General features: G+C 41.6%; 2 protein-coding genes across 4 annotated transcripts; one reads left to right on the forward strand and one right to left on the reverse strand.

The window, feature by feature from the left end:
- The first annotated feature begins 1,979 nt into the window (after positions 1–1,979).
- Positions 1,980–13,578, forward strand: dgke (diacylglycerol kinase, epsilon). The gene is made up of 11 exons (XM_005919177.3): positions 1,980–2,701; positions 3,168–3,327; positions 3,420–3,539; positions 3,644–3,787; positions 3,878–4,035; positions 5,032–5,080; positions 5,199–5,312; positions 5,470–5,541; positions 7,756–7,883; positions 7,991–8,102; positions 10,062–13,578. The coding sequence occupies exons 1-11, from the start codon at positions 2,250–2,252 to the stop codon at positions 10,281–10,283; spliced, it is 1,731 nt and encodes a 576-aa protein (XP_005919239.1). The 5' UTR covers positions 1,980–2,249; the 3' UTR covers positions 10,284–13,578.
- Positions 13,579–13,585: 7 nt separating this feature from the next.
- Positions 13,586–22,466, reverse strand: LOC102306157 (E3 ubiquitin/ISG15 ligase TRIM25). Of its 3 annotated transcripts, none has more exons than XM_014332619.2 (11): positions 22,367–22,466; positions 21,389–22,175; positions 20,629–20,724; positions 20,297–20,530; positions 20,018–20,186; positions 19,895–19,924; positions 19,692–19,757; positions 19,051–19,242; positions 16,520–16,630; positions 15,817–15,933; positions 13,586–15,542 (listed from the first exon to the last, which is right to left on the reverse strand). In XM_014332619.2, the coding sequence occupies exons 2-11, from the start codon at positions 22,151–22,153 to the stop codon at positions 15,397–15,399; spliced, it is 1,926 nt and encodes a 641-aa protein (XP_014188105.1). In that variant the 5' UTR covers positions 22,154–22,175; positions 22,367–22,466; the 3' UTR covers positions 13,586–15,396. The 3 variants fall into 3 exon arrangements, with proteins under 3 accessions (XP_014188105.1, XP_005919372.1, XP_014188104.1); XM_005919310.3 differs by having other exon boundaries at positions 19,051–19,245; XM_014332618.2 differs by lacking the exon at positions 22,367–22,466 and having other exon boundaries at positions 19,051–19,245; positions 21,389–22,360.
- Positions 22,467–23,225: the final 759 nt, after the last annotated feature.

The raw sequence follows: 23,225 nt of genomic DNA on the forward strand, positions 1-23,225 counted from the left end.
CCACTAGATGGTGCTGCAAGCATAGTCATATGCATAGTTATAGTCTTGTTTTTAGATGCTCTTATATTTTTATGTCATACCAGCTGTGCACCCCATTCATAGTGTAATATTTACGTGTATCCGTCTGTTAACTACGTTTTATTTTCCCCTTTCTTTCTGCCTTTTTCTTACAAACAAAAAAAATGTTTGTAAGACAACATTATTAAATAAACGCGTTTTTTGTTTTTTAAAGAATATTCCGCACAAAGTACACTGAAACGTCACTTTGCTTGACCTGTGAATAGAGTCTGTACTGTGTGGCGCAGCAGGCGAGTCAGAGGAAATAACCACGATGACCGGACATGTGAAAGACGGCATCATGGGAAGTGGAGGATCCGCTGTTTCTACCGTCTAACCCATTTGGAGACCAGTCGGCATGTTCTGCCTTTTTCTCGTTCAGTTTTTCCACTTTGCATTTCTAATTTTTATTCTCCAAAACACCAGTGATATGACTGAATAGTCACTAATTAAGGTGAAGTAGCAGTCTAGCCGTTCTCAGCAGGGTTGTTATTCATTATCCTTTGTCACACACATTCGGACGGTGTTCCATGTTAAGTTACCCCTGCAGCTTAACCTTACACGATGTCTGCGCTAAATAAAAAATCTGAATCACAGCAAAGTTAAGAGTTGTTTTTTAAAAAAATTTCATTTAAAAAAAACTGCCACAAAGAAAAGGAAGTGCAATTGCAGCAAATATGGGAAATCTCTAGAAACTGGATTGAGCCGATTGAATGTGATTCTCGCAGAATTATGGATCAGGGTTTCCTATTTTCTTTTCTTTTTTTGTTAAATCCGTCATTTGAGTTTCACGGGTGCGCCCGTAGCATACAAACAGATGCATCCTAACGAAACTCAATAAACCAGCAGCTAAAATACAGTTATGAACAATGTTAAACATTATTCTCAGAGAGAAATAAATCGATTCTGTCCCCGAAATCCAACTTTTGTGTTAGTTTCAAATATCTCTGAGCATCACGGGTAAAGTGTCCCACACTCTCTCTCCCCTGCCTACATTTAGTTTGCTGAAGTCTGGACATCCTAATCTAACCCTTAATATTTATTTAGCTGCTGTACAGGAGTGCATCCGGTGACGTTCGATGGAATACGTCATTGTGCGTCATTGTTACCATTTCCTCGCGACTCCCTTTGCACGTTTAACTTAATGCACGTGTCCTAATAACCACGTGGACTTATTACGGCCTCATAATGTCACTGCTCTGATTAATTCCCGGGACCCAGAGAGCTTTCTGTTCTCTCGACGCGATTATCTAATGCGCTCTGCGCTCGCAAGGCGCATGCGTGCTGATAACCAGCTGCTAGCAAGCCGGGGCAGCAGAATCAGAGATGAAATTTGAATTGTGAGATGTCGACTTTCAGTTACTTCCGTGTTCGCTCACATTCCAACGGAAACGGAAAATAGTCTCACCCCTCAGGGATCCCAGTTCCTCTTAAAGTACTGTTAACCTTATAATGCCAAACACAGCTGACCAAGAGCATGAGGAGGATGGCCAGTGGTGAAATGAAACACAATACATTTACTGAGTGAACAGGTCATCAGCCTCACAGGGCAAACACCGACGACCACTAACACTCACCTTCACACCTACGACCAATTTTAGAACCACCAGTGAACCTAACCCCACTAACTGCATGTCTTTGGACTGTGGAAGGAAGCCGGAGAGAACCCACACAGACACGGGGAGAACTCCACACAGAGATGCTGGATTCAAACCCAGGACCTTCTTGCAACAGTGCTAACCACGAAAACCACCCTGCTTCCTTAAATATGATAAATACTTCTATAATATAAAACTTTAAACATTTTACAAATATTGTAGGCCTACATTGTGCTTCGTGCCATCTATTATAAGCGTTTAGTTTGCTGAATCATTATTACTGAAATTACCCAGCAGTATGTAAGTCATGACGTTTTTTTCCTCCGTGGGTTGATCATCTTGTCATGTGAAAACTCTCTGCTGATGCTCTATCAGGAGGTGGCTCGTGGTTTTAACGTCATATCTCTGTCCTCTTGTTTACACCTTCCTATACAAGAAAATATATTTTAGCTGGATTCAGAACCAGCTTCCGGCTAGTGTTTGTGATCATGAGCGTCGCGTGGAGCTGTGGAGCGTGTCCGGTCTCCTTTAGGTGCCGTTTATCTGCCTTCTACTGATTTCCGCTCGTTAGCGTCTCGCCACGGTCCCGCAGCGATGTGCGGAGAAGGGGACGAGGCGCAGGACGACTGCGGCTCCCGGGAGGAGTGGACTCTACTGTTCTGGACCTCCGTGGCCGTCGTGGTTCCGGTCATCATCACGCTGTGGTGCAGCGCACAACGCTCCAAGAGGAAATCGCACATGAAGGATTTCTTTCGCAAGAGCAAGCACGGCTGGCACTACACCGACCTGTTCAACAAGCCCACCTACTGCTGCGTGTGCTCCCAGCACATCCTGCAAGGCGCTTTCTGCGACTGCTGCGGCGTGTGCGCCGACGAGCAGTGCCTGCGCCGGGCCGACCGCAGCCTGTCCTGCAAGGAGATCATGGCCCCCTCCAGCCCCGAAGGAGCCATGGAGCATCGCTGGGTCCGCGGAAATGTGCCTCTGGCCAGTTACTGTGCTGTATGCAAGCAGCAGTGTGGGACCCAGCCGAAGCTCTGCGACTTCAGGTAGCGTAGCTGGACGAGAACCGCTGAAGGGATGCAACAGATGTGCAGCCGTGTTTCTGCAACCAAAAGCCTCTTTTTACACCCACGAGTTAAAAGAAAAATGATCAAGTTTCCTGAGTTAGAGCTGGATGATAAAAGACCTCACTCTTTACTGTGGTTATTTAGTCTTTTTTATATTTGTAGATTGGTTTTTAATCACATCGATATATTCTTCTTTAGAATTTTAAATCTGGGTTTTCTCACGACTCAACATGACTTTAGGGTTTACATGTAATAACGGAACCACCTCTAATGGGCTCCTGCTGCTGTTCAACATAACAAATTTCAATCTTAAAAGACCCCACCTCAGCATGACACTCATGCCCCGCTTTGTGAGCAGTTCAGGGTCTTCCTTTCATTGGCAGTATTTCTTTTTATGTGCTTCATCACCTTTCTTATAGTTTCGCTCCCCCTGCTCCTCCTTCAGGTGTGTGTGGTGCCAGACCACAGTGCACGATGACTGCATGGAGAGCTTGACGGATGGAGACGTGTGCGACTTGGGCGAGTTCCACAACCTCATCATCCCCCCTCACTACCTCTACCGTGTCAACAAGCTGCGCCGCAGGCACCCCGACGAGTACAGCAAGGTGTTGAAGTCACGACTGGCCTCGTCATAGTGCTCCTACGTCGGGTGCTCCGGAGATGTTTTAAAAATGCGTTTTCTGCTTGTATCTTGTAGCTCGGCTCTTCCTGTGGCAGCGGCTGGACTCCAGTGTTGGTCTTGGCTAACACGCGTAGCGGGAACAACATGGGGGAGGTGCTGCTGGGGGAGTTTCGCACCCTCCTCAACCCGGTGCAGGTCAGCTTGCAGCTCGCCTGCATCTTTTGTCTCAGTGAGAGCAAACTTTGTCATTGCTCTTTTTCAGATCCTGGAACTAATCTTGTTTTCTGCTTCACCTCCAGGTGTTTGACTTATCTCAGCTGACTCCTTCCAAAGCCCTCCAGCTGTGCACCCTCCTCCCCCCCGGCAGTGTCCAGGTGCTGGTGTGTGGAGGTGATGGCACAGTGGGATGGGTGCTCGATGCCATCGATGCTATGAAGCTAAAGGTGAGACGTCTCTGCGCTCAAGAAAAAAGAGCGATCTTTCTTTTACGCATTACTTCTTCGCTTTGACACTTTTCTACTTTCTTTTGTCAGGGCCAGGACCAGTTCATCCCCAGGGTGACCATCCTGCCTCTGGGGACAGGAAATGACCTCTCTAACACTTTAGGCTGGGGAGCTGGCTATGCTGGAGAGATCCCCGTGGAGCAGGTTCTCCGTAACATCCTTGATGCTGAAGTGGTGAAAATGGACAGGTGAGCGGTGTTGATACTGATGGCAGGTACTCCTCAGGATCAGTCAGAAATGCCTGAACAGACTGATCAGGTTCACCAGTCTTTTTAAAACTGTAGTCTCTTAGGTATTTGGGGAATTAAAACACCCTGTGTCCTGTGTCTTTGGCGACTATATCTATACAAAAGCGGTCAGATGTGTCTTCTAGTTGACTGCTAGTGTTTACATTTTCTTTCTATATTAGGAAATTAATTGGTGAGTCACTTTGACCACTGTCGATCCTCAACATCATGATCATCCACTAGCTAACTCCTAAGATGTACCCACTTTATTGTCCTTTTTGAGTTGAATAGGATCCATACCTTTAACCATAACCATGAACTCATCAGGAAAGTATTTACTAAGGTCATAAATCAAGGGGTACAGCGTTTGTTATTCTCGTAGAAAACTTAAACCTCGGTTTCTGGCACAATTTAGCCTCCTTCCAGAGGTACTTGGGTGAGAGGGTAAAGTACGAAAAGGTCAGAACTCCAGCAACAGTTGCTGAATATGAAAAAACTTTACTGGGTAACATGTTTCAGCTTGGGGCCTTCTGTAGGGTCGTCATCAGGTGGCTGTAGCTCATGTTCAGTCAGTGGTGTGGGCTTGTAGTCATTTACACTGCAAATCAGATGTGGTCAAATGCGTCTCACTTGACCTCGAGAAGTGGTTTGAGTGGCTGGGTCACATTGTGTCCTCATGGTTGTTTACATTGCATTTAATGTTTTCCACTTGTGATCTGATGTCACAAGCTGCACTTTCAAAAGCATGTGATTTACAAATGAAAAGGACATTTATGTTTTATCATTTACGCTTAAAAATTTAGAGCTGTGTAATGTTATTACAGTCAGCATGAGTACCGAGACGTGAGGAAATGTAAATAGTCCAAATAGAAATAAAACTTTGATTCCTGAAATCCAAAGTTTTGACCCGTTTGTGTTTGATTTCATTCCGCTAAACACCTTCATGATTATTTTCAGATGGAAAGTCCAGGTAGCATCAAAAGGCGTCTACTTTCGTAAACCAAAGGTGAGTTTTTTCTCTCTGTGCTGATTGATGAACACCGATGTCTTTCGTGACATGTTAATGCCTGACCCGCGGAAGCACTCAGCTGTACTATAAAGCAGACGCTGGATTTCCTCCTCAGGTTCTGTCCATGAACAACTACTTCTCTGTGGGGCCCGACGCTCTGATGGCGCTCAGTTTCCATGCACACCGTGAGAAAACGCCCTCCTTCTTCTCCAGCCGCATCATCAACAAGGTCCGTAATTTGAATAAACAAAGCAGGCTCAGGGTTTAAATATGAATGCAAAAACCTCTTAATCCTTTAACTGTTTTTGTTATTTTTGTTGTTTTTTTGTAGAGACATAAAGATGCAGCTTCATTTTGTAGTAATGAGTACTTTCCTCTTCCCACAGGCTGTGTACTTCCTGTATGGCACCAGAGATTGTTTAGTGCAGGAATGTAAAGATCTGGATAAGAGGATCGAGGTACGGTGGACTTGTGCACGTGATGAAGCATTGTGCAAATTTTGTTTTAAGCTCATAAAGAGAATCAGAGTCACTGTAAGTCACTGCCATATCAAGCTTTCTCTATAAATGTGAATTGGTTGTCCTGTGACTTCAGCAGGGGGCAGAGAAACCAGCGTCTCATCTAGAGATGGACCGATCCGATATTACGTATCGGTCCGATACTGACGTAAATATCGGAGAGAAATAAAAAAATGTAATCCGATCCATTAAATATCAAAAAAGCACCTCACAAAACTTGCGACATGGTGTAACTCGACTCATAACCGTAGCATGTCGGAGCAGTATGCTCACGTGATAGAGCGGCTGTGTGTATTTGTAGCCTCGCTACCAAACCAGCATTTCATCTCCAATGACGTTATCCCAGAAAGAAGTAACGCAAGTGTGTAAGTTCATCTCTGAATGTTTGTAAAGCATTCCCGTGTTAAGCTTAACAACCGATATATGGAGCGACAGCCTGTCCTGCTGCTACTTCAATCGTGAAACTGATCAATGATCAGCTGATCGTCTCTCTTCTTTGTTTTTGGCCCACTTTGCACCAGAAAGAGGAAACCAGCGGCTGAACAACAGCAGCACGTTTAAGCTTGATAAGCTGTTGTTAGAATTTATTTAATATTACTTTCTACACCAGGATCTTTTTCTACATAGCTGACGCTGGTAACTGTGCAGGGGCGGATCTAGCAAAGTTTAGCCAGGGGGGCCGATAGGGCATGAACAGGGAGAAGGGGGCACAAAGACATACTTTTCTTTCTTATTCTCATTTAAAATGTCTAGCTTTTAATAAATAATTATCTGACACCCAAAGTTTTAATCTTATGTAAAATATATAGAAGTCCATTACTGTATATAGTAACTGTTAAGTCTAATATACCCTAGTAAGCTTTACTACTTTTTCCTTTGGGAAGGAACCATCTGTGCAGTCTGCAATTCTGTAGAAGAAAGATGTTGAATCTATTTAATTATTCTTGAAAAATAATTTATTTCTGTGTATTTTTTTCCCCCACACTGCATCAAATTAAAGTTGATTATGACGATTAAGCATCATGAGGTGGAGGGTTGGGGGGTGGTTCCTTATTTATTTATTTTTGCTGGGAGTTTGCAACCCTATTAGTTGGGTTGCTTAATATTTCTGCTAAGGACTCTTTAAAATACCAGAATAGGGAGGATGGAGCAGGTTTAAGTTTATTAGATTGATCAGTTTTGCTGAACTATGAAATATTTTGGGTGCAGTGTATTTTTTACATACAGGTATAACAGAATAGTTTTAGTGTTGTTGTTTATTTAAACTTGAGTATGATCTTATACAAAATGCAGCAATATATTAAAAAAACAGTTTTATTGATTAAAAAACACGATATCGGATTCATATCGGTATCGGCAGATATCCAAATTAAAATTAAAACAGCGTCTGTATATAAGCCGACTGGTCCCAGTGTTGCCAAGTCGGTCCAAAAGCTTCTGATGAGACATGAAAAGAAAGTTCCAAAATACAAACATGTGAATTTACTTTAGAAATAATTATCTTCACACAGGATTTGAATCCTTCTGTCCTCTGCTCACTTGCGATTAGTCAGAGTCTCCTGTCACAGAGCCCAAAGACGCTGTGCAGGAATCCAGTTCTTTATCAGATCCTGTACAGTTTGCTGAATGGGTGTTTAGATGTTTTTGGTGCTGTTATGTAGCCAAGCTTTAATAAAAATTCACACTTGTCTTGATTACACTTTAATGAAAATGCAAAGGTTAAAAAAAACAACCTGACAGCTTTTCAATTATAGGTTTCAACATTTCGGAATCAAGAAGTGTTAATTACTCAGCTTTGCAGGTGTAAAGATGTTTATTTTAACTTTAGTAAGAGCCTTGTTTCCAGTGCTGCCAGTAATAATGCTAAGCTAATTTATTTATTTATTTAATGTGTAAAAACAAATTAGATATTTTATAGTCTGCACTGTCTCATTTTTCTTACCTGGTTGATGTTTTCTATGTTTTGATCAACGTTTTCAGACAAATTTGCCCATTTTGAGGTGGTTTTACTGACAAATGTCTCGATCAGTGTGTATCGTAGCTACAGCTGTTTAATATAAGACATTGTAAGAGAGATCCTTATTAAAAAATGTTTTTATAACACATAAAGATTTGTGAAACATTTATGTGTGTTTGCATGTGTTCCTGCCACAGCTGGAACTGGATGGGGAAAGGGTGAAGCTTCCCAGTTTGGAGGGCATCATAGTCTGTAACATCGGCTACTGGGGCGGAGGCTGCAGGCTGTGGGAGGGTATGGGAGATGAACCGTGCCCCCCTACCCGGTAGGTCATTTAAGAGCATATTGGTCAGGAAAATATAAACGGTCCATCTGGCACCGACTGCTTCAGGTTACTATGGAAAGTAAGCATGCTATTTCCTGTCTCTGCAGGCTGGATGATGGCCTGTTGGAGGTGGTGGGTGTGTTTGGCTCCTTCCACTGTGCGCAGATCCAGGTCAAGCTGGCCAACCCTGTACGGCTGGGACAGGCTCACACTGTCAGAGTAAGGCTTCCTGTTTACCTCATTTACTGGCCACGCAGAACGACAGTAATTACTTTTCACTGCCATTCGCCTCAGTCCAATCTAATTGTGACTAATCTGATTAGGCTTTTGTTACTGAGCTCCTGCATGTGTCCATTTACCCTCGATTGATTTCACCTTCATTCATTCTCCTTTTACATTGTGACATAAAGAGCGTTCATTAAAAAATTCACTGTTAATTAAGGCCTTCACACACCAAGCATGTAGTGAAAAAGCGATGCGTTTTTGCAGAATAGATATCCTGATGCATGCTTTTGAACATATTTCATGATATCAGGGAGTGAGTTGAGAATAATTTTATTTTGTGCAATATCTGCACAGATTTTACACACCTGGTGTGTAAAGCCTTAAGATTACAGCAGCTACTTTCAAACATCATTTTGTAAAAACTATAAATGCACACACCTGCGTGTGGATTTGCCTTTGCTGCCAGAGCGTACCCACAACAACAAACTCATTTTACTGGTATTTGAATACTTCACATATTTAACTACATAAATATTGTAACTGTGGTGATATTTTGTACGCAGGCAAAAAAAAGTCCAATGTCCAAAACTTGAAAGTTGTGTTTTACGGTTTATTTATCCAGTTTGGCAAGCAACAAACAAAGATCCATTTTTATTCCTGCTGCTTCTCCAGCTCTGGAAAAAACCACAGGCCCACCCCAGTGCATGCTGGTCCTATACTAGTCCTTTTACTTACAGAAAATGGCCTTACAGTTCTTCCTGTCTAACTTACAAATATACAAAACAAAAAATTAAGCAATTATTAACCTAAAAATAAACCTTGTAAATAACCCAAGATAAAAAAGTAAACCAAGAACAAAAAAAAAGGAAAAAAAGAATAAATGGCTCCAGCACTGCACAGATTTTACACGCCTGCTGTGTAAAGCCTTAAGATTACAGCAGCTACTTTCAAACATCATTTTGTAAAAACTATAAATGCACACACCTGCGTGTGGATTTGCCTTTGCTGCCAGAGCGTACCCACAACAACAAACTCATTTTACTGGTATTTGAATATCTCACATATTTAACTAAATACATTTTAAAAGCATCGCTGCTAACTGAGGGTGTAGGTAATGGAGGAACAGAGTTATAGATGAGAAGAAAAATAATCTATATCAGTAACATTTTTTGTTTTGTTTGCTCTCACAGGCTTCAATCAGAAGAATTAGAAATAAAGCTTAAAATACTGCTATTAATGGCCAAATCCAGTGTTTGCCTGAGCTTGCTCTGAAGCCCCCTGGTGGGCTCTGAAGGTACTTTAGGGTGGCACTTACACATACCTTCCAAAAAAAAAATAAAAATAAGAGAATACATAATACTGATTAAAAACAGGCTGTTAATGTCGAGGAAAGCTTTAAACTGGACTGTTCCCAATCTGATCTGAAATAAAGTTGTTAAAGGAAAAAAAACCCACAAAAAAAAAGAACAAAGATGAAAGTTACTGATTTTAGTCTGATGTTGAGTTGTTATTATTAAAGGTAATAAAGTAAACCTTTTCTGAGCTACACATTTGTATTATTGGATTCTACTGGAGTAGCTTTGCATTAATCACAGTTCAAAATAAGTCTTATTTATCTTATACATGTGTCCCTATAAGTCAACTGTCTTCTGATTGGCTGTCTCTCCTAAACAGAAGGTTTGTACATCTGTGTTCACATCTGGAGCTGTGTGCCTGTGTGCTATATATGGTCATCTACAGAGCCAATAGTAGAAAAAAAAAACCTGAAACAGTGATCACTTTTATATACATAGATTTAAAAATTTGGTCGTGTTTAGCATGAGCACCCACTGTTGTACCAGTATGTATACTTGATCGCTATTTAGACTGTGAATGATTGGGCTAAGCTAACCTATAGGCCTATGTATGATTTAGCTAACATTTTTTCATTGTGCGCTGCTCTTCCATCTCCAGCTGGTTCTGAAGAGCTCCACGATGCCCATGCAGGTGGATGGAGAGCCGTGGGCGCAGGGCCCCTGCACCATCACCATCACCCATAAGACCCAGGCTTTTATGCTGTACCACAGCGCAGAGCAGACGGACGATGATGACGATGAAACCAGCGCCTCTGAGACGGAGAGCCCAACTCCTCACGACTCACCCAGAGCGCCGGGGCCGGCGTATGCTCGAGCGTGACCCGCCGCAAACATCGTGTGACCTGAAGCTCTTGTTATCCTCGTTACTTATTTCTGCCTAGTTTGCATTATTCCCTCCTTTGCATTAGTCTTCCTCCTCCGAGGTCTTTGTAGTCACATCGTGATGATTAGAACGTTTTGATTTAGAATCTTTTCAGAGAGCTCACAGACGGAGAAAGATTAGTTTGTTACTGAGCTGGCGTGAATTGTTTCTTCGGTCTTTTATCTACACACTCCCCTTTTAACTCAGAGCTCAGGCAGTCTCTCCTTGGACAGATTGCTCTTTAATTGCACTGATCCTCCGTGCCATAGATAATCTATAGACGACGATACTGTATTTATTACTCTGTATTTACAATTGAATTCTCCGTGCTGCCCTGCAGGTATCGGTGAGCCATTCTAACAGGTTGCCCAGGTTTAACCGACCCCTAAAAGCCATGTTTAAATCAACAGCAGGTGATGACGTTGTGTTTGTTGAGAGAACAGCAGGTTGCGCTGTCTGGTTGATGCTTTATTTCCCACAAATTTTGTATTCCACAAAAAGCACAAAAGGTGAAAGACCTGCGTTTGCTGGCAGGCCCCAGTGGCTCATGTGTCAAATGTGTTATCGTCTTTGAGGATCCTCATCGTCACACTGCTGGCAGGTTTTTAGTCACACAGGCTTTGAAATGTGTGGACTCGATGGGGCATGGACTCTGATAAAACCGCAGTGTGTTATCAATCAGCAGACATCAGTGTTTACGTTAAAGTGCACTGCCATTTGCCAAACTGTTAAATTATAATACGTTAAACTGTATAAACTATGGTTGACATTCCTGTATGAGCTACAGGAAATAGCCAGAGTTGCTGAGGCCTGTTTGGGAAGTACTGCCAAGTAGACGTAGTTTAGTGGGTCCATTTTGCCTTCATTTTGAACCGTTGTTTTTCCTCTGTTTTGCTCCTGTTTACATATTTTGTGTTGCACTTTTTGGCATTTACACTGATAAGTACCTTAAACTGCCCAGGATGTTGACCTTTGATGTTACTGCTGATCGTCGTAATAGCTGCTGTTGAGATTATGCTCCCATTAACCCAAAAGTCACCACAAGGTGGCCCACTTAAGACAGTATTTCTGTAGACAGGATAATAGAGTGGTCTTCATATATATTAGGATCATTACACGCATGTACGTATCCATGTAATGTTCAGGTGAAATACTAATTCCTGTTTATTCTGTACTCAGCAGAATTTGTGCAGGAGGACTTTTCTGTTTCTGTGTTTTGCTGTTTGAGGTGGTCTGCTGCGAGGAGTCATTTCAGGAATGTCTGTAGCTGTTAGTTAGTGCTTCGTTTTGAACCCGGAGCTGCTCCGAAGGCTGAACAGGGATACGAGTTTTGCCGCGCGATGCCTACTGCTTTCAAAATATGCACCTCCCTGGCAATTAACCAAACTGCATGGTTTCATCGCCCTCTATTTGTTTGGCGAATGTTGTCGCTCAAGGACACCTGCTTGAACTTTTACCTTGTCATCCATGTTTACCAGAGCTGTCTGTGTTGCACTGAATTCTGCTTAAATGTGACAGGGTTTTAAAGCCACTAGGTCCTTAGCCACGCTAGCATCATGCTTCTAGTATATTTATAGAGAAAACACCCTGCTTTTTGTAGGAGTCACTACAGTTTTGTAGAGAAAGTCATCTCCAATGAATCCTAATGTTTGGTTGATTTAGAGCACTTCAGATCATGATGTGATACTCAAAACAGTAAAACTAAGTGTCTGTCTCAGGCTCAGCTACAGTTTTCAAACTCCAAACACAACCTGAGAAATGTTAGCATGATGCTAATTCTATATATACTTTTGTTTATAGAGAGTTAGCGTAATTAACATGGCAGGAACAACATGCCAACATCCTTGCTTGGAGCTGAATACAGCTGCAGTGGGTGTCATGGCTGCATCAGATACACATATTTTCCATTAAAATTTAATATTATGAAACGTGAATTAGACTGCTGATTCCACCAGCTTTTCTGTAACTTTAGCTCAATCTTACCAAACGTATAAAATATGGACGTTGGTACTGTCATGTCACCTAAATTTTAGCATTTTGACTTTTTGGTTATTTTGAGCCAGAAGTCACCATATTTGTATGAGAGGGTGAAGTGCCACATGTTTAGCTTGATTACCAAGTTCTGTGTGTAAAGACTGTTACATTTAATCATTAATTATTATTAGTAGTATTATTATCATTGTCTTGCTCTCTTCCACAGCAGTTCTTTGTCCTGTCTTCCCCCCCATACACCTAGCTGCTCGCTGCAGGTTTTCTCCTGTTAAAAGGGAGTTTTTCCTTCCCACTGTTGTCGTGCTTGCTCATAGGGGGTCGACTCAGTTTTCTCTGTAGACTAGGATCTTTACTGTTGAATCTATAGTGCTTTGTTTTGAAGCGACTGCTATCTAGATTTGGATTTGGTTCTACATAAATAAAATTGAATCAAATTATTAATTAAATATGAGTGCAACATGCAAAAAACAGCCCTTATTATGACATGCTTTTAAAAAATTATTATCATTGTTATTTATTTACAAATTTAAAAAAATATAATTAAGTTATAAAAAGTGAAGCACAACCTTCTTGGATGGACTGTAGCAGCAAGCTAAGTTATATGTAAGATAACTGCAGTGAAAAGATTACATGCTCAGTGTAACTACATTTTCCATCGCATTAATCCGATTATCTGAGATAAAGTCTAGAAGACAGCGATTGTTTACAGCCGTCTGTGTTGACATCCACCTGTTACAGCGCTAGCAAAGCAAACTATAAGCCTTAATAAAATTCACCCGCTGCACAGCTGTTATGAAACCCTCCGCATTTTTTCTATCAAGCTGTGAACGTGTTTTCTTCTGCGGCAAAGCTGGACACTCGAACACGGCACTCTCGTTTGAATAGAGCCTCAAGTGGTCATTCAAGGAACTGCACTCCCTGTGATGCTAGCGCGGCTAATGAACTTGTTTGGGAGATATGACTGTGACATTAATGGTTGTTTTGAATTCTGCCAAGTCATAGCTTATAGTTTATTATTTATGAAGACACAGAACAGTATTTATTTAGAGTCTAAGGCAAATTGAGTGAAGCTGTGCAGCTGTCCATCACTGGGATTAGATTACTAGAGCTCAGCTTTTGCATTTGAAATTCAATTGTTACATTTCACTGTTGTGTGTACAGAAATGCTGTTGATATTACTTCGTTATTGCATATTTGAATATAGCTATTTCTTTTTGACATGGGTAAAATTATATGAATTATAAAGAGTGAGAGACATCTGCAGAAAACACAAAAATCACAAATTTTTATTACAAGATGACTCCATTAGAAAAACAACAGAAAAACTTTAAACACAGAAACGCCATCTGAGGGGGGAAAAAGCTTTTATCAAACAATCATGTCAAACAAAGCTGTTTACAAAAAGAATCGTAGCGAGGGTTTCATGGGTTACTACTACTACAGGTGAGAGAAACTCATTTTGATTGAAATGAATGTAATGAAGCGATCTTTTGAATTTGATGACATTCCCATAAATATTTTCATATATAAACCAACTGTGTTTGTCTCTTTATTCACTTTTATATAGACATCTGAAAAGCAGCAGCCATGATCTCTGGTCAAAGATTACAACAGCAGCTACATACACACTAACAAACATGACACATGATGTTTGAATTCGTTAATCATTCACCAGTTTTGCAAACACTGATAAAGAGACAGTTTGAAACAGCAGCTACAACACTTACACTGTGTTTTGTGCTGACCTTTATTCACGTAATATTCATCTTGGATCCTTTTAATCATCAAATTATTTAAAAAGGAAACATTGGGTGTCATTTTTAAGGTTCTGATGTAAAAGGAGAGGATCCCAAACTCTTTAAGAAAAACAAAACTGATGGTCTCCACCAAGGCCAAGATCAAGTGTTAATCACACATCATCCAAGACTAAACAAAGCTGTAATAATAATAATAATGATGATGGTGATGATGATGATGATTGCACAGCACTTTTAAAGACAGAGTTAAAAGAGCGGTGTGGAGCAGTTTAAAGAACCTGACCAGAAATCGGAGGCTAACTGCTCCAATAAGGTCTCAGCAGGTCTGTAATTCTACTACTAATAATAATACTAATACATTTTATTTGAAAGTACCTTTCAGAAGACTCAAGGACACTCTACACAGCAGAAAATTAGAAAGCAAGCATAAAAGCAGACAATTTACAAAATCATAAAACAGGGTTAAAATAGCAGAATGGAAAAGGTTACGTGGGATAAGCTATTTTGAACAGGTGAGTTTTGAGTCTAGACTTAAAAAGCGAAAAGGAAGTGACATTTCTTATGTCAGGAGGAAGGGAATTCCAAAGTCAAGGAGTAGAGCAGCTGAAAGCCCTGATGGTGGCAAGATGAGGGGAGGGGACAGAGAGAGAAAGAGAAGAAGAGGATCTAAGACACCGAGATGGAATGGTGATCTGAACCAAATCAGAGAGATATGGAGGGGAGAGATGATGAACAGCCTCACATTTATACAAAAGTATTTTAAAACTGATGCGATATTTGACCGGGAGCCAATGAAGCCGCTGTAGGACGGGGGTGATGTGGTGAATAGAAGGGGTCCTGGTGATAATACGGGCAGCAGAGTTCTGGACATGTTGGAGTAAGACCAAAAAGAAGTGAATTACAGTAGTCAATCTGCAAAGTACCAAGGCTATGAACAAGAATGGCAGTGGCATGGTGGCATGTGGAGTGAGACAGTTGCACAGTTGGAAATATGCAGACTGCGTGACATTATTGATGTGTGAATTCAAAGATGAAGTTAGTTAAGTATGAGTGGAGTTGTGTGCCAACTACCTTATGTAATACAGGAAAGAGACTGGCTTTCTAGAGCTTTAAATGTTGTTAATAAATTTTAAATTAGAATCCGATAGATGGTAAATGGTCTGTATTTGTATAGTGCTTTACTTGGTCCTGAGGACCCCAAAGCGCTTTACACTATACACAATCATCCACCCATTCACACACTGGTGATGGCAAGCTACAGATAGATATATACACAAATCTCATAATGCATTCAGGCTTCAGATTAAAATCAAATATTGGTTCTACTTCTGATTTCTATGAGGACGTGAGTGTTTTGTTCCTGAAGAAGCATGGCCTTTGGGTTTATCTTTCTTGGTGAAATCAGATCCTTTCCCGGATCCTGAAGACTTATGCCCTCCAGCAGCGCTGTGCGGCCTCCTGTCTGGATCTGAAGTAAAACACAGTAGTTAGTCAGTTGTCTTTAATGTAGGATGCGCACCACTTGCTAAACAAATCAACAAACAAATAACACTCCTACACAGTTTTTATGTACAAAATACAATAATCCCTTCAAACTATACACCGCGCACAGAGTGAGGTTTGCACCCAGAGAGCTTCTTGTTGTATGTGTCCTGTTTATTTAATCAGTGGAATCGTGTTGTTATTCATCATCTGATTGGCAGGCTGACATTTTTTATAACACGTGAGGATTTGATTCATACTTGATTTCTCAGAAGAAGCATGGCCTTTGGGTTTATCTTTCTTGGTGAAATCAGATCCTTTCCCAGATCCTGAAGACTTATGCCCTCCAGCAGCGCTGTGCGGCCTCCTGTCTGGATCTGAAGGAAAACACAGTAGTTAGTAATTTGTCTTTAATGTAGGATGAGCGACACTTGCTAAACTAATCTGATTTAAATTTATTAAATATCAAAAAGTAGAGAAACCCATGGTCAGATCAACAAGCTGGAACCTTTTCTGGAAGCATTTTTGTTTTAAATATCACAATATAGTTTGCACACAGTTTGTCACATTTGACCTCTCACCTCACTTCTACATTTCACATCTGCCTTCCTTTCAAGTTGACTGCAAAATGTGCTTTAATTTAAAAAGAAATACTGGAAAAAAAATACTGTCAAGAGAAACAGAATGAGCTGATGATTTATGCTGCGGTATACAATTATATAAGCCCAAGTTTTACATGGCCAGTTATTTACAAATGAATACATATTAGCCATTACCTCCTCCTATATAGTTCTTAAGTACAAAATCCCTCAAAAGTAAACACCGCCCAGAGAGTGAGGTTTGCACTCAGAGGGCTTCTTGTTATGTGTACTGTTTATTTAATCAGTGGAATAGTGTTGTTATTGATCATTTGACTGGCAGTCTGACATTTTTATAACACATGAGGATGTGAGTGCTTCATACTTGATTTCTCAGAAGGAGGATGGCCTTTTGGTTTATCTTTCTTAGTGAAATCAGATCCTTTCCCGGCTGGTTTACCTCCTCCAGGAGCACTGTGCGGCTTTCTGTCTTGATCTAAAGGAAAATATGCAAAACGTCTTCCACAGTTAGTCAGTTGTCGTTAACACAGGAGATGTGCAACGCGTCCACTAATCTGAACTGTACACAGGCATACTGAATTACATTTTGTCAGGTTTAAAATGAACAGTGTGAATGCTAGAATTACTATAAATGTTTGATTTGTGAAGTTGCTTTTAAAGGCACATTTACAAACCCAACATACAACATCTGCTCAATGAGAAGCTGTTTTTATTGGAAAGGTTCCAGAACTTTGGTTACTGCTGCTGTTAACTTCGCTGTTGAGGACTGCTGCAGACACGCACGGCACACTGAACTGTAATGTACACAGTGGTCGCAGACGCTGCAATTCCTCGCGCCTCCGGCTGAGCCGCTGTCTCCATCGACAGGGAGGTAAGCACTGCAGGAGGCGTTGGATCCGGGGAAGGATATCTGCATATGTATGTATGTGTGTGTGTGTGTGTCCAGAGTTCAGCTGAGACAGTGTCCTTCGCCCTGCCAGGCTAAGTAAACAGTCTTCCAGCCAACCCCGGTGGCCTTGCGTAGGATAGGAAGAACAGTCTGTTATCAGGGTGTTTTTGTTCAGCTCCAGCCTTGAGACCACAGCTGGCGTTGAAGTGGTAGCCGCATGAAATGATGGTGGTTTTTACTTTCGTGCAAACAACTCATTGGAATTTCAAAGCTGTTCTAACAGTCCGACACTGGTCTCTCAATCTCCCGTTGGAGAGCCGTGAGCTTCTCCATGATGTTGTCATTCTTGCGCTCAAAGAGCAGATTCTGAGAACTCACGACCGCTGTGAGCTTCTCAAGGATGTAATCCAATTTTCGCTCAGAGGTCTTATTCTGAGTGTTCACGGCAGCCTCAAGCTTCTCCAAGATCTTATCCGTGCTGCGCTCAATGAGCCCATTTTAAGAACGCATGACTCATCCCATCATTTCAATCACAGCGGGCAGCCTTGTTTGAACAGCCGATTCCGCTTTCTTTAATCTTCGATAAGCCAGGGCCAAGCCAGCTCCGATCAGCAAAAACCCTGTTATCATGGTTCCGAAAAGGTAGATAACTTCAATGTCCTCGATCGACAGTCCCGCCAGGCACACGACCCTCCAGTTATGCCACCCGTCCATCGTGTATCCAGCAGGGAAAGTCCCTCCAGGACACTCAGGCTCACCCGAGCTCAGGCTTCTCGTTGAGAAGAGGGTGTCAATTTCATTCAGGGACCAGTTGATCAAATCCATAATTCCTCTTTTTTTTTATGAGGACTTATCACTGTTATCAATGGTGTGCTTTTTATTGCAGTTAATCAATTGAGTGTTCTTAAACTTTGGGTCCAAACATTCATTTGGATATTACTTTGACATGCGCCAACCAACCTAAACATTTCAGAGTAAGCACTCCTCATCATGGCAACAGCACTCCCCATCAGCAGTGGTCTCCCCCACCAGGAAGATTTGCCACACCTTTAAAACTGCTTAGGAGCAGATTGAAGAACATAATAAAGTTCAGCCCATCGACTTAAACTCCAAACTCCACAGACCAAAATCCAGCTGAGCATCTGCAAGAACAAGAATCTTTCCAGACGCCACGGCAAACACAAATGTGTCAGAGCTGCTTTTGCACCACAATGAGGATCTACACAATACTGGACAGGTGGCTTTAACGTTACGGTCGATCAGTTTATGACCTCAATCTTAATAATGACTGCCAGGAATGAAGACAACACTTTGGCACAAGGCTCGTTTTGACATGTGTCTTTTATACTTTGAAAGTTTAAATAATTTATGATGGGTTTACTGGTTATGGGAGGACTCGGCCTCAAAGTGCTTCTTGCCTAATAGCTTGTAAAAGTGCCTAGCTGCATTCTATTACTGCCAAACCATGAAGGACATCTACAAATGTCCGTAAGCTTCTGCGTGAGTATGGGCGATGAAGTAAGGTAATTTTAGAACCAATCCCTGTCTAGGTCTTCACACACCTTCTTCACATGTTTAACTGACTGCGCGATCATGGTTGTCTTTCAGAACAGAGAGATGCCCAGTGGTAAGTTGTTAAAACACTAAATGCACTATCAGATTGATCGAGTTTGCCTTAAGCACACTGAGTTTTAATAGATGTGATTTCATATCAGGCTGAAATAAAACAAAGGTGTTCCTTCAATGTGTGTAACAAGTCATATCCTGGATAAATCTTATACTGTTTATTAAAAAAATGGGGCTTCTGTCTTTCATCATTTATAAGCTGGCTTGCAAAGGGTAGGTATTATGTGTCATTGATTTTTTAATTAGCTGTTAGGGCACCAATTAATTAACACATTGTCCCGTTTGTGGTGATTGGAGACTAAGCTGTTTACACAGACATGTATGATTTTTGTCATTACAGACGTGTGTGTGTAAGAGAGAGATTTTAGGTTGTATCTTACTTGTGTTTTGTTGGGCATAAAATCGAGGTTGCCCAAAATGTTGCAATCGAGGTTGGGCCTGTGGATAATGGGGTGGATTCCATCTTTGCTGTGGTCTAATAAAAACGGGGATAGGAACCGGCTGGTAGTACGGCTGGATGGGTGGACTGCTCAGTGGACTTTGGAACGAGGGGTTGCTTCTCTGCTGAGGCGCTGCTGAGTAATGAAACAGTGAAATGAGAACGCACTCTGAACATCTTTATCACACTGTAAAGAATCACGTGTCACAAAGTGCTTGTAATGTTTTAAATAGTTTTCACGTATGTGCTTGAGGAAGGAAATTAACGATATTACAATATGATTTGCAGTATTTTAAATAAGAATGTAATATACATTTTTTTACACAGTGTGCCTTCTCTTGCAAATACACTCAAATAACAAGTGCAGGGAGGTGTAGTCAGTAATTATAGCTGTACAACAAGACCACATTATCGTACGTGTATTATTAACATGAGATCATCTTTAAAATTATAGTTACACTGAATACCTGTATCACACTAGGAGATAGTCAAACTGGCAGATGTTTTCAGATACTCTTTCAGTTCACATGTTACTGTATTCAAATATTATCCTATAATAACTCCTCGCTGATATAAACTTACCAGAATTTGGCTGGGATTCACTACCTCCAGCACTTTCTGGTCTGGAGACAGGAGCTGCTGTTTCACCTGTTAAAAACAAAGCTTACATTTAAAGAGTGCTTCCCAAAATACTTCCCAAGAAACAGTCACCACTGAAGAAGAATAAATTCATGAGCATTTAACAGAAAATCCTCAACAGTTTTTTCCACAAGACAGAAACTCACCAGAATCCCCAAATGCACCAGTGTTAAGATCTGCATCAGAACGTGAAAACGATTGGCTTCGTTAATCTTTTAGAATATTAATCTAAATTTACATTTTCTGCTAATGCGTGCCTGCACACAGACCTGCTTTAAAGAATGGTAATCTGGCCTCAACTGGCTGTTTAAGCATCGCCATCAGAGTCTCCCTCAGGGCTGCCGCAAAGCTCTGCGTCGCTATCACCTTCTTGGAGTCCAGATTGATTCGAGGCACGTGAGGCTCAAACTTTACAACTTTGGGCAACACAACTGAAGACTGTGGGGGGCAAAAGAAAGGTTTTTATTTAAACTTCCTAATTATTTAACTTAACCACGCCCATTCTATCTTATTCTTTAGTTTAAGTTTTCCACGGGTGTTCGTCTCACCTGTAGAAAAGCCGAGGTTTGGGATTGACTCAGCAGCCTGTTGATATCTTCTCTGGCTTTTCCCATCCTATTATAGTTTTCGTCGAACTTCTTTGTGAGATCCCGAAGTTTCATCTGACCGAGCTCCAGCTCACGGTCCACCTCAGTTTGGGCCTCGCGTTCATCTTGAGCCAAGATGTCCCTCATCTGCTGATAGACAGCTGCGAGTGCCGTCTTTCTTTTGTTTGCTCCATCCTGGAACAGTAACAATAAGATAAGATATGACAACAGTGAGTTTTTCATAGTTACTGCCAGCACATTTACTTTGTCTCTGCATGACATGTGGAAATTACCTTCAGCATACTCTGCATGTTGTTCATTTGAAACACAACATTTTCAGTCTTCTCCATTTTCTCATTCAGCAAACCCAACTTGTCTCTGAGGTCAGACTATAAGAACAGACACAGAACAGCTTAAGTCCACAAATTCCATACAGACACTGCTCAGAGGGCCTGCAGAACTTTGCAAGTAATGCTTTGACTGCATGTCCACCATCTGCATTATTCCATTATTTCATTTTTCCACTACATCTTACATGTGGAAATGTTTTATATTGTTAAACTTTATTTATAATGAGGTCATTCTTATCTGTTTCTAGTGTTGCCTTGACTAGAGATGTGTGGGCCAAAGTCATTGAATCAGATATTGTGGAAAAAGAAGTGTAATACAACCTGATCCATCAGCCTAAAGCAGTGGTGTTAAATATACAGCCTGAGATCAAAGCAGACACAGCTCAATGCCTGGCATACAACACTAAGAAAAACTTGTTAAAGCAAGAAGACTTGAACTTGGCTGTCATTTACAAACAGTTGTACACAAGGGTCCCTTTTCAGGTATGAACCCACTTCCATCTTTTTTATACAGATGGAATGTTTCCTCTCCAGGAAGTCAGCTGATTGTCATCTTTGTTTAAAGATATACACACCAACATATTGATTTATAATATTACAAATTAAATAAATTAAAACATGTATGAATTAAGGAGAAACAGTTAACTCTGTACATAAGTCAGTGTTTAATACAGTACAATCGTCAATGTGAATGCAAACACACCTCCTTCAGGTTCCTCTGCTCCTCCGGAGTTAAGAAGGAGCATCCTTTGTGGATATGCTGGAGGCAGAAGCTGCAAATCAGACGGTCATGCTGGCTGCAGAAGAACTCCATCAGCTTGTGGTGGTCGGAGCAGATGCGCTCCGACAGGTCTCCGACGGGCTCGCTCAGCTCGTGGAGATGGAAGACGGGGTTTTCCCGGTGAGGGCGCAGGTGCTCCTCACAGTAAGACGCCATGCAGGTGAGGCAGGTCTTCGATGCTTCTGCTTCCATGCAGGTATCACAGCGGATGACATCGTCTTTCTCCGCTTCGCTCTCTTCTTCGCTCTCTTCTTCTCTCTCCTCTTCGCTCACTTCTTCTCTCTCCCCTTCGCTCGCTTCTTCGCTCTCCCCTTCGCTCGCTTCTTCGCTCTCCCCTTCGCTCGCTTCTTCGCTCTCCTCTCCTCTCTCCTCTTCGCTCTCATAGCCTCTCTCCTCTTCGCTCTCCTCTTCATTCAGGTTGTCTTCGCTCTTGCTCGATCTCACTTTAAAGGTCTCCACGACGGCGATGAGGACCGTGTTTTTCTTCAGCTCGGGTTTGGTGTCGAACACGGTTCGACACTGAGGGCAGCTGTACGAGTCCTCCCAGCTGGCGAGCAGGCAGTCCTGGCAGAAGTTGTGTCCGCAGGGGATGGTCACCGGACAGTCAAAGGTGCTCAGACAGATGCTGCAGGTCAGCTCATCCTCCAGACTCATGATAGAAAACTGAGACTCGTCCACTGCGGCCATGATGGGACTGACGCGAATGAAGCTGCGAGGCACAAACGAAACTTATCATTACAGCAGATAATCAACGAAGGCCAACCCCTCCTGCACCAAAACTCAGAACAGCCATTTTACTGCAGTAAAGTTCATGACGTTGCACATAAATAACCAATAACAAAGAATCCACGCGGAGCTGCTGTCTGCAAAACAAAACACTGCAGACCGCTTTATACTCACAGGCCTCTGCTGCGCGTGATGAAAGCTAGAGTTTCTTCTGGCTATAGAAAAAACAGTCTTCCTGCTTGCGTAACAGGACTCGTGATACAGGTTCCACCCTCCGAGCGCACGTCAGAGCCAAATAATTTTTTTTATGAACACATTCTGATTCTCGCTGTGAGAAATAAATGAGTTATTTCTCATCCCTTTTTACACATTCAAAACATTTTTTAAAATGGAAAACGGTGAAAAAGTCTGTTCGAAGAGAGTCGTGTGCCCGCTTTAACCTAAAACGTACCCGCTCCTTATGCCACCTGTCCTTCTGAAAAGAAAGACATGTTTTTTTCTTGTCTTTTTTTTTTTTTACTAGTAATAATCACTGGTGAATTCAGAAGACATCTTTTTTAAACTAGAATAAATGAATTGTAGCAATAATTTACCAAATACACTTACTTACACTCTGATCCACAAGTATTTGGACAGTTACAGAGGTTGTGTGACTTTACCGCTGTATACAACTATAGTGGATTTTAAATGAAAAATAAATCAAGCTGTGACTGTAAATCCAGACGGTTTAGAACAAGATGAAAACCACTGGTTACACTAAGAAACTGGAACAACAGGTTAGGAAAAGTATGAAGAAGGGGAGACACAGCTCATGATCTGAAACAGACGACATCATCCGTCAAACATGGTGGAGGCAACATTATGGCACAGGCCTGTACGACTGTCAGTGGAGCTGGCTCGCTGTTAATAATGTGACTGCTGATAGAAGCCACAAGATGAATTGTGAGGTATACAGAGTTATACTCCCTGCTCAGATTCAGCCAAATGTTGTAAAAAGGAGTGGACCCTTTACACTGCAAATAGATAATAACCC

Source organism: Haplochromis burtoni, unplaced genomic scaffold (genome assembly GCF_018398535.1).
Source record: "Haplochromis burtoni strain Fernald_Lab_line unplaced genomic scaffold, NCSU_Asbu1 Contig_35, whole genome shotgun sequence".
In the NCBI taxonomy this organism is placed as follows: domain Eukaryota; kingdom Metazoa; phylum Chordata; class Actinopteri; order Cichliformes; family Cichlidae; genus Haplochromis; species Haplochromis burtoni.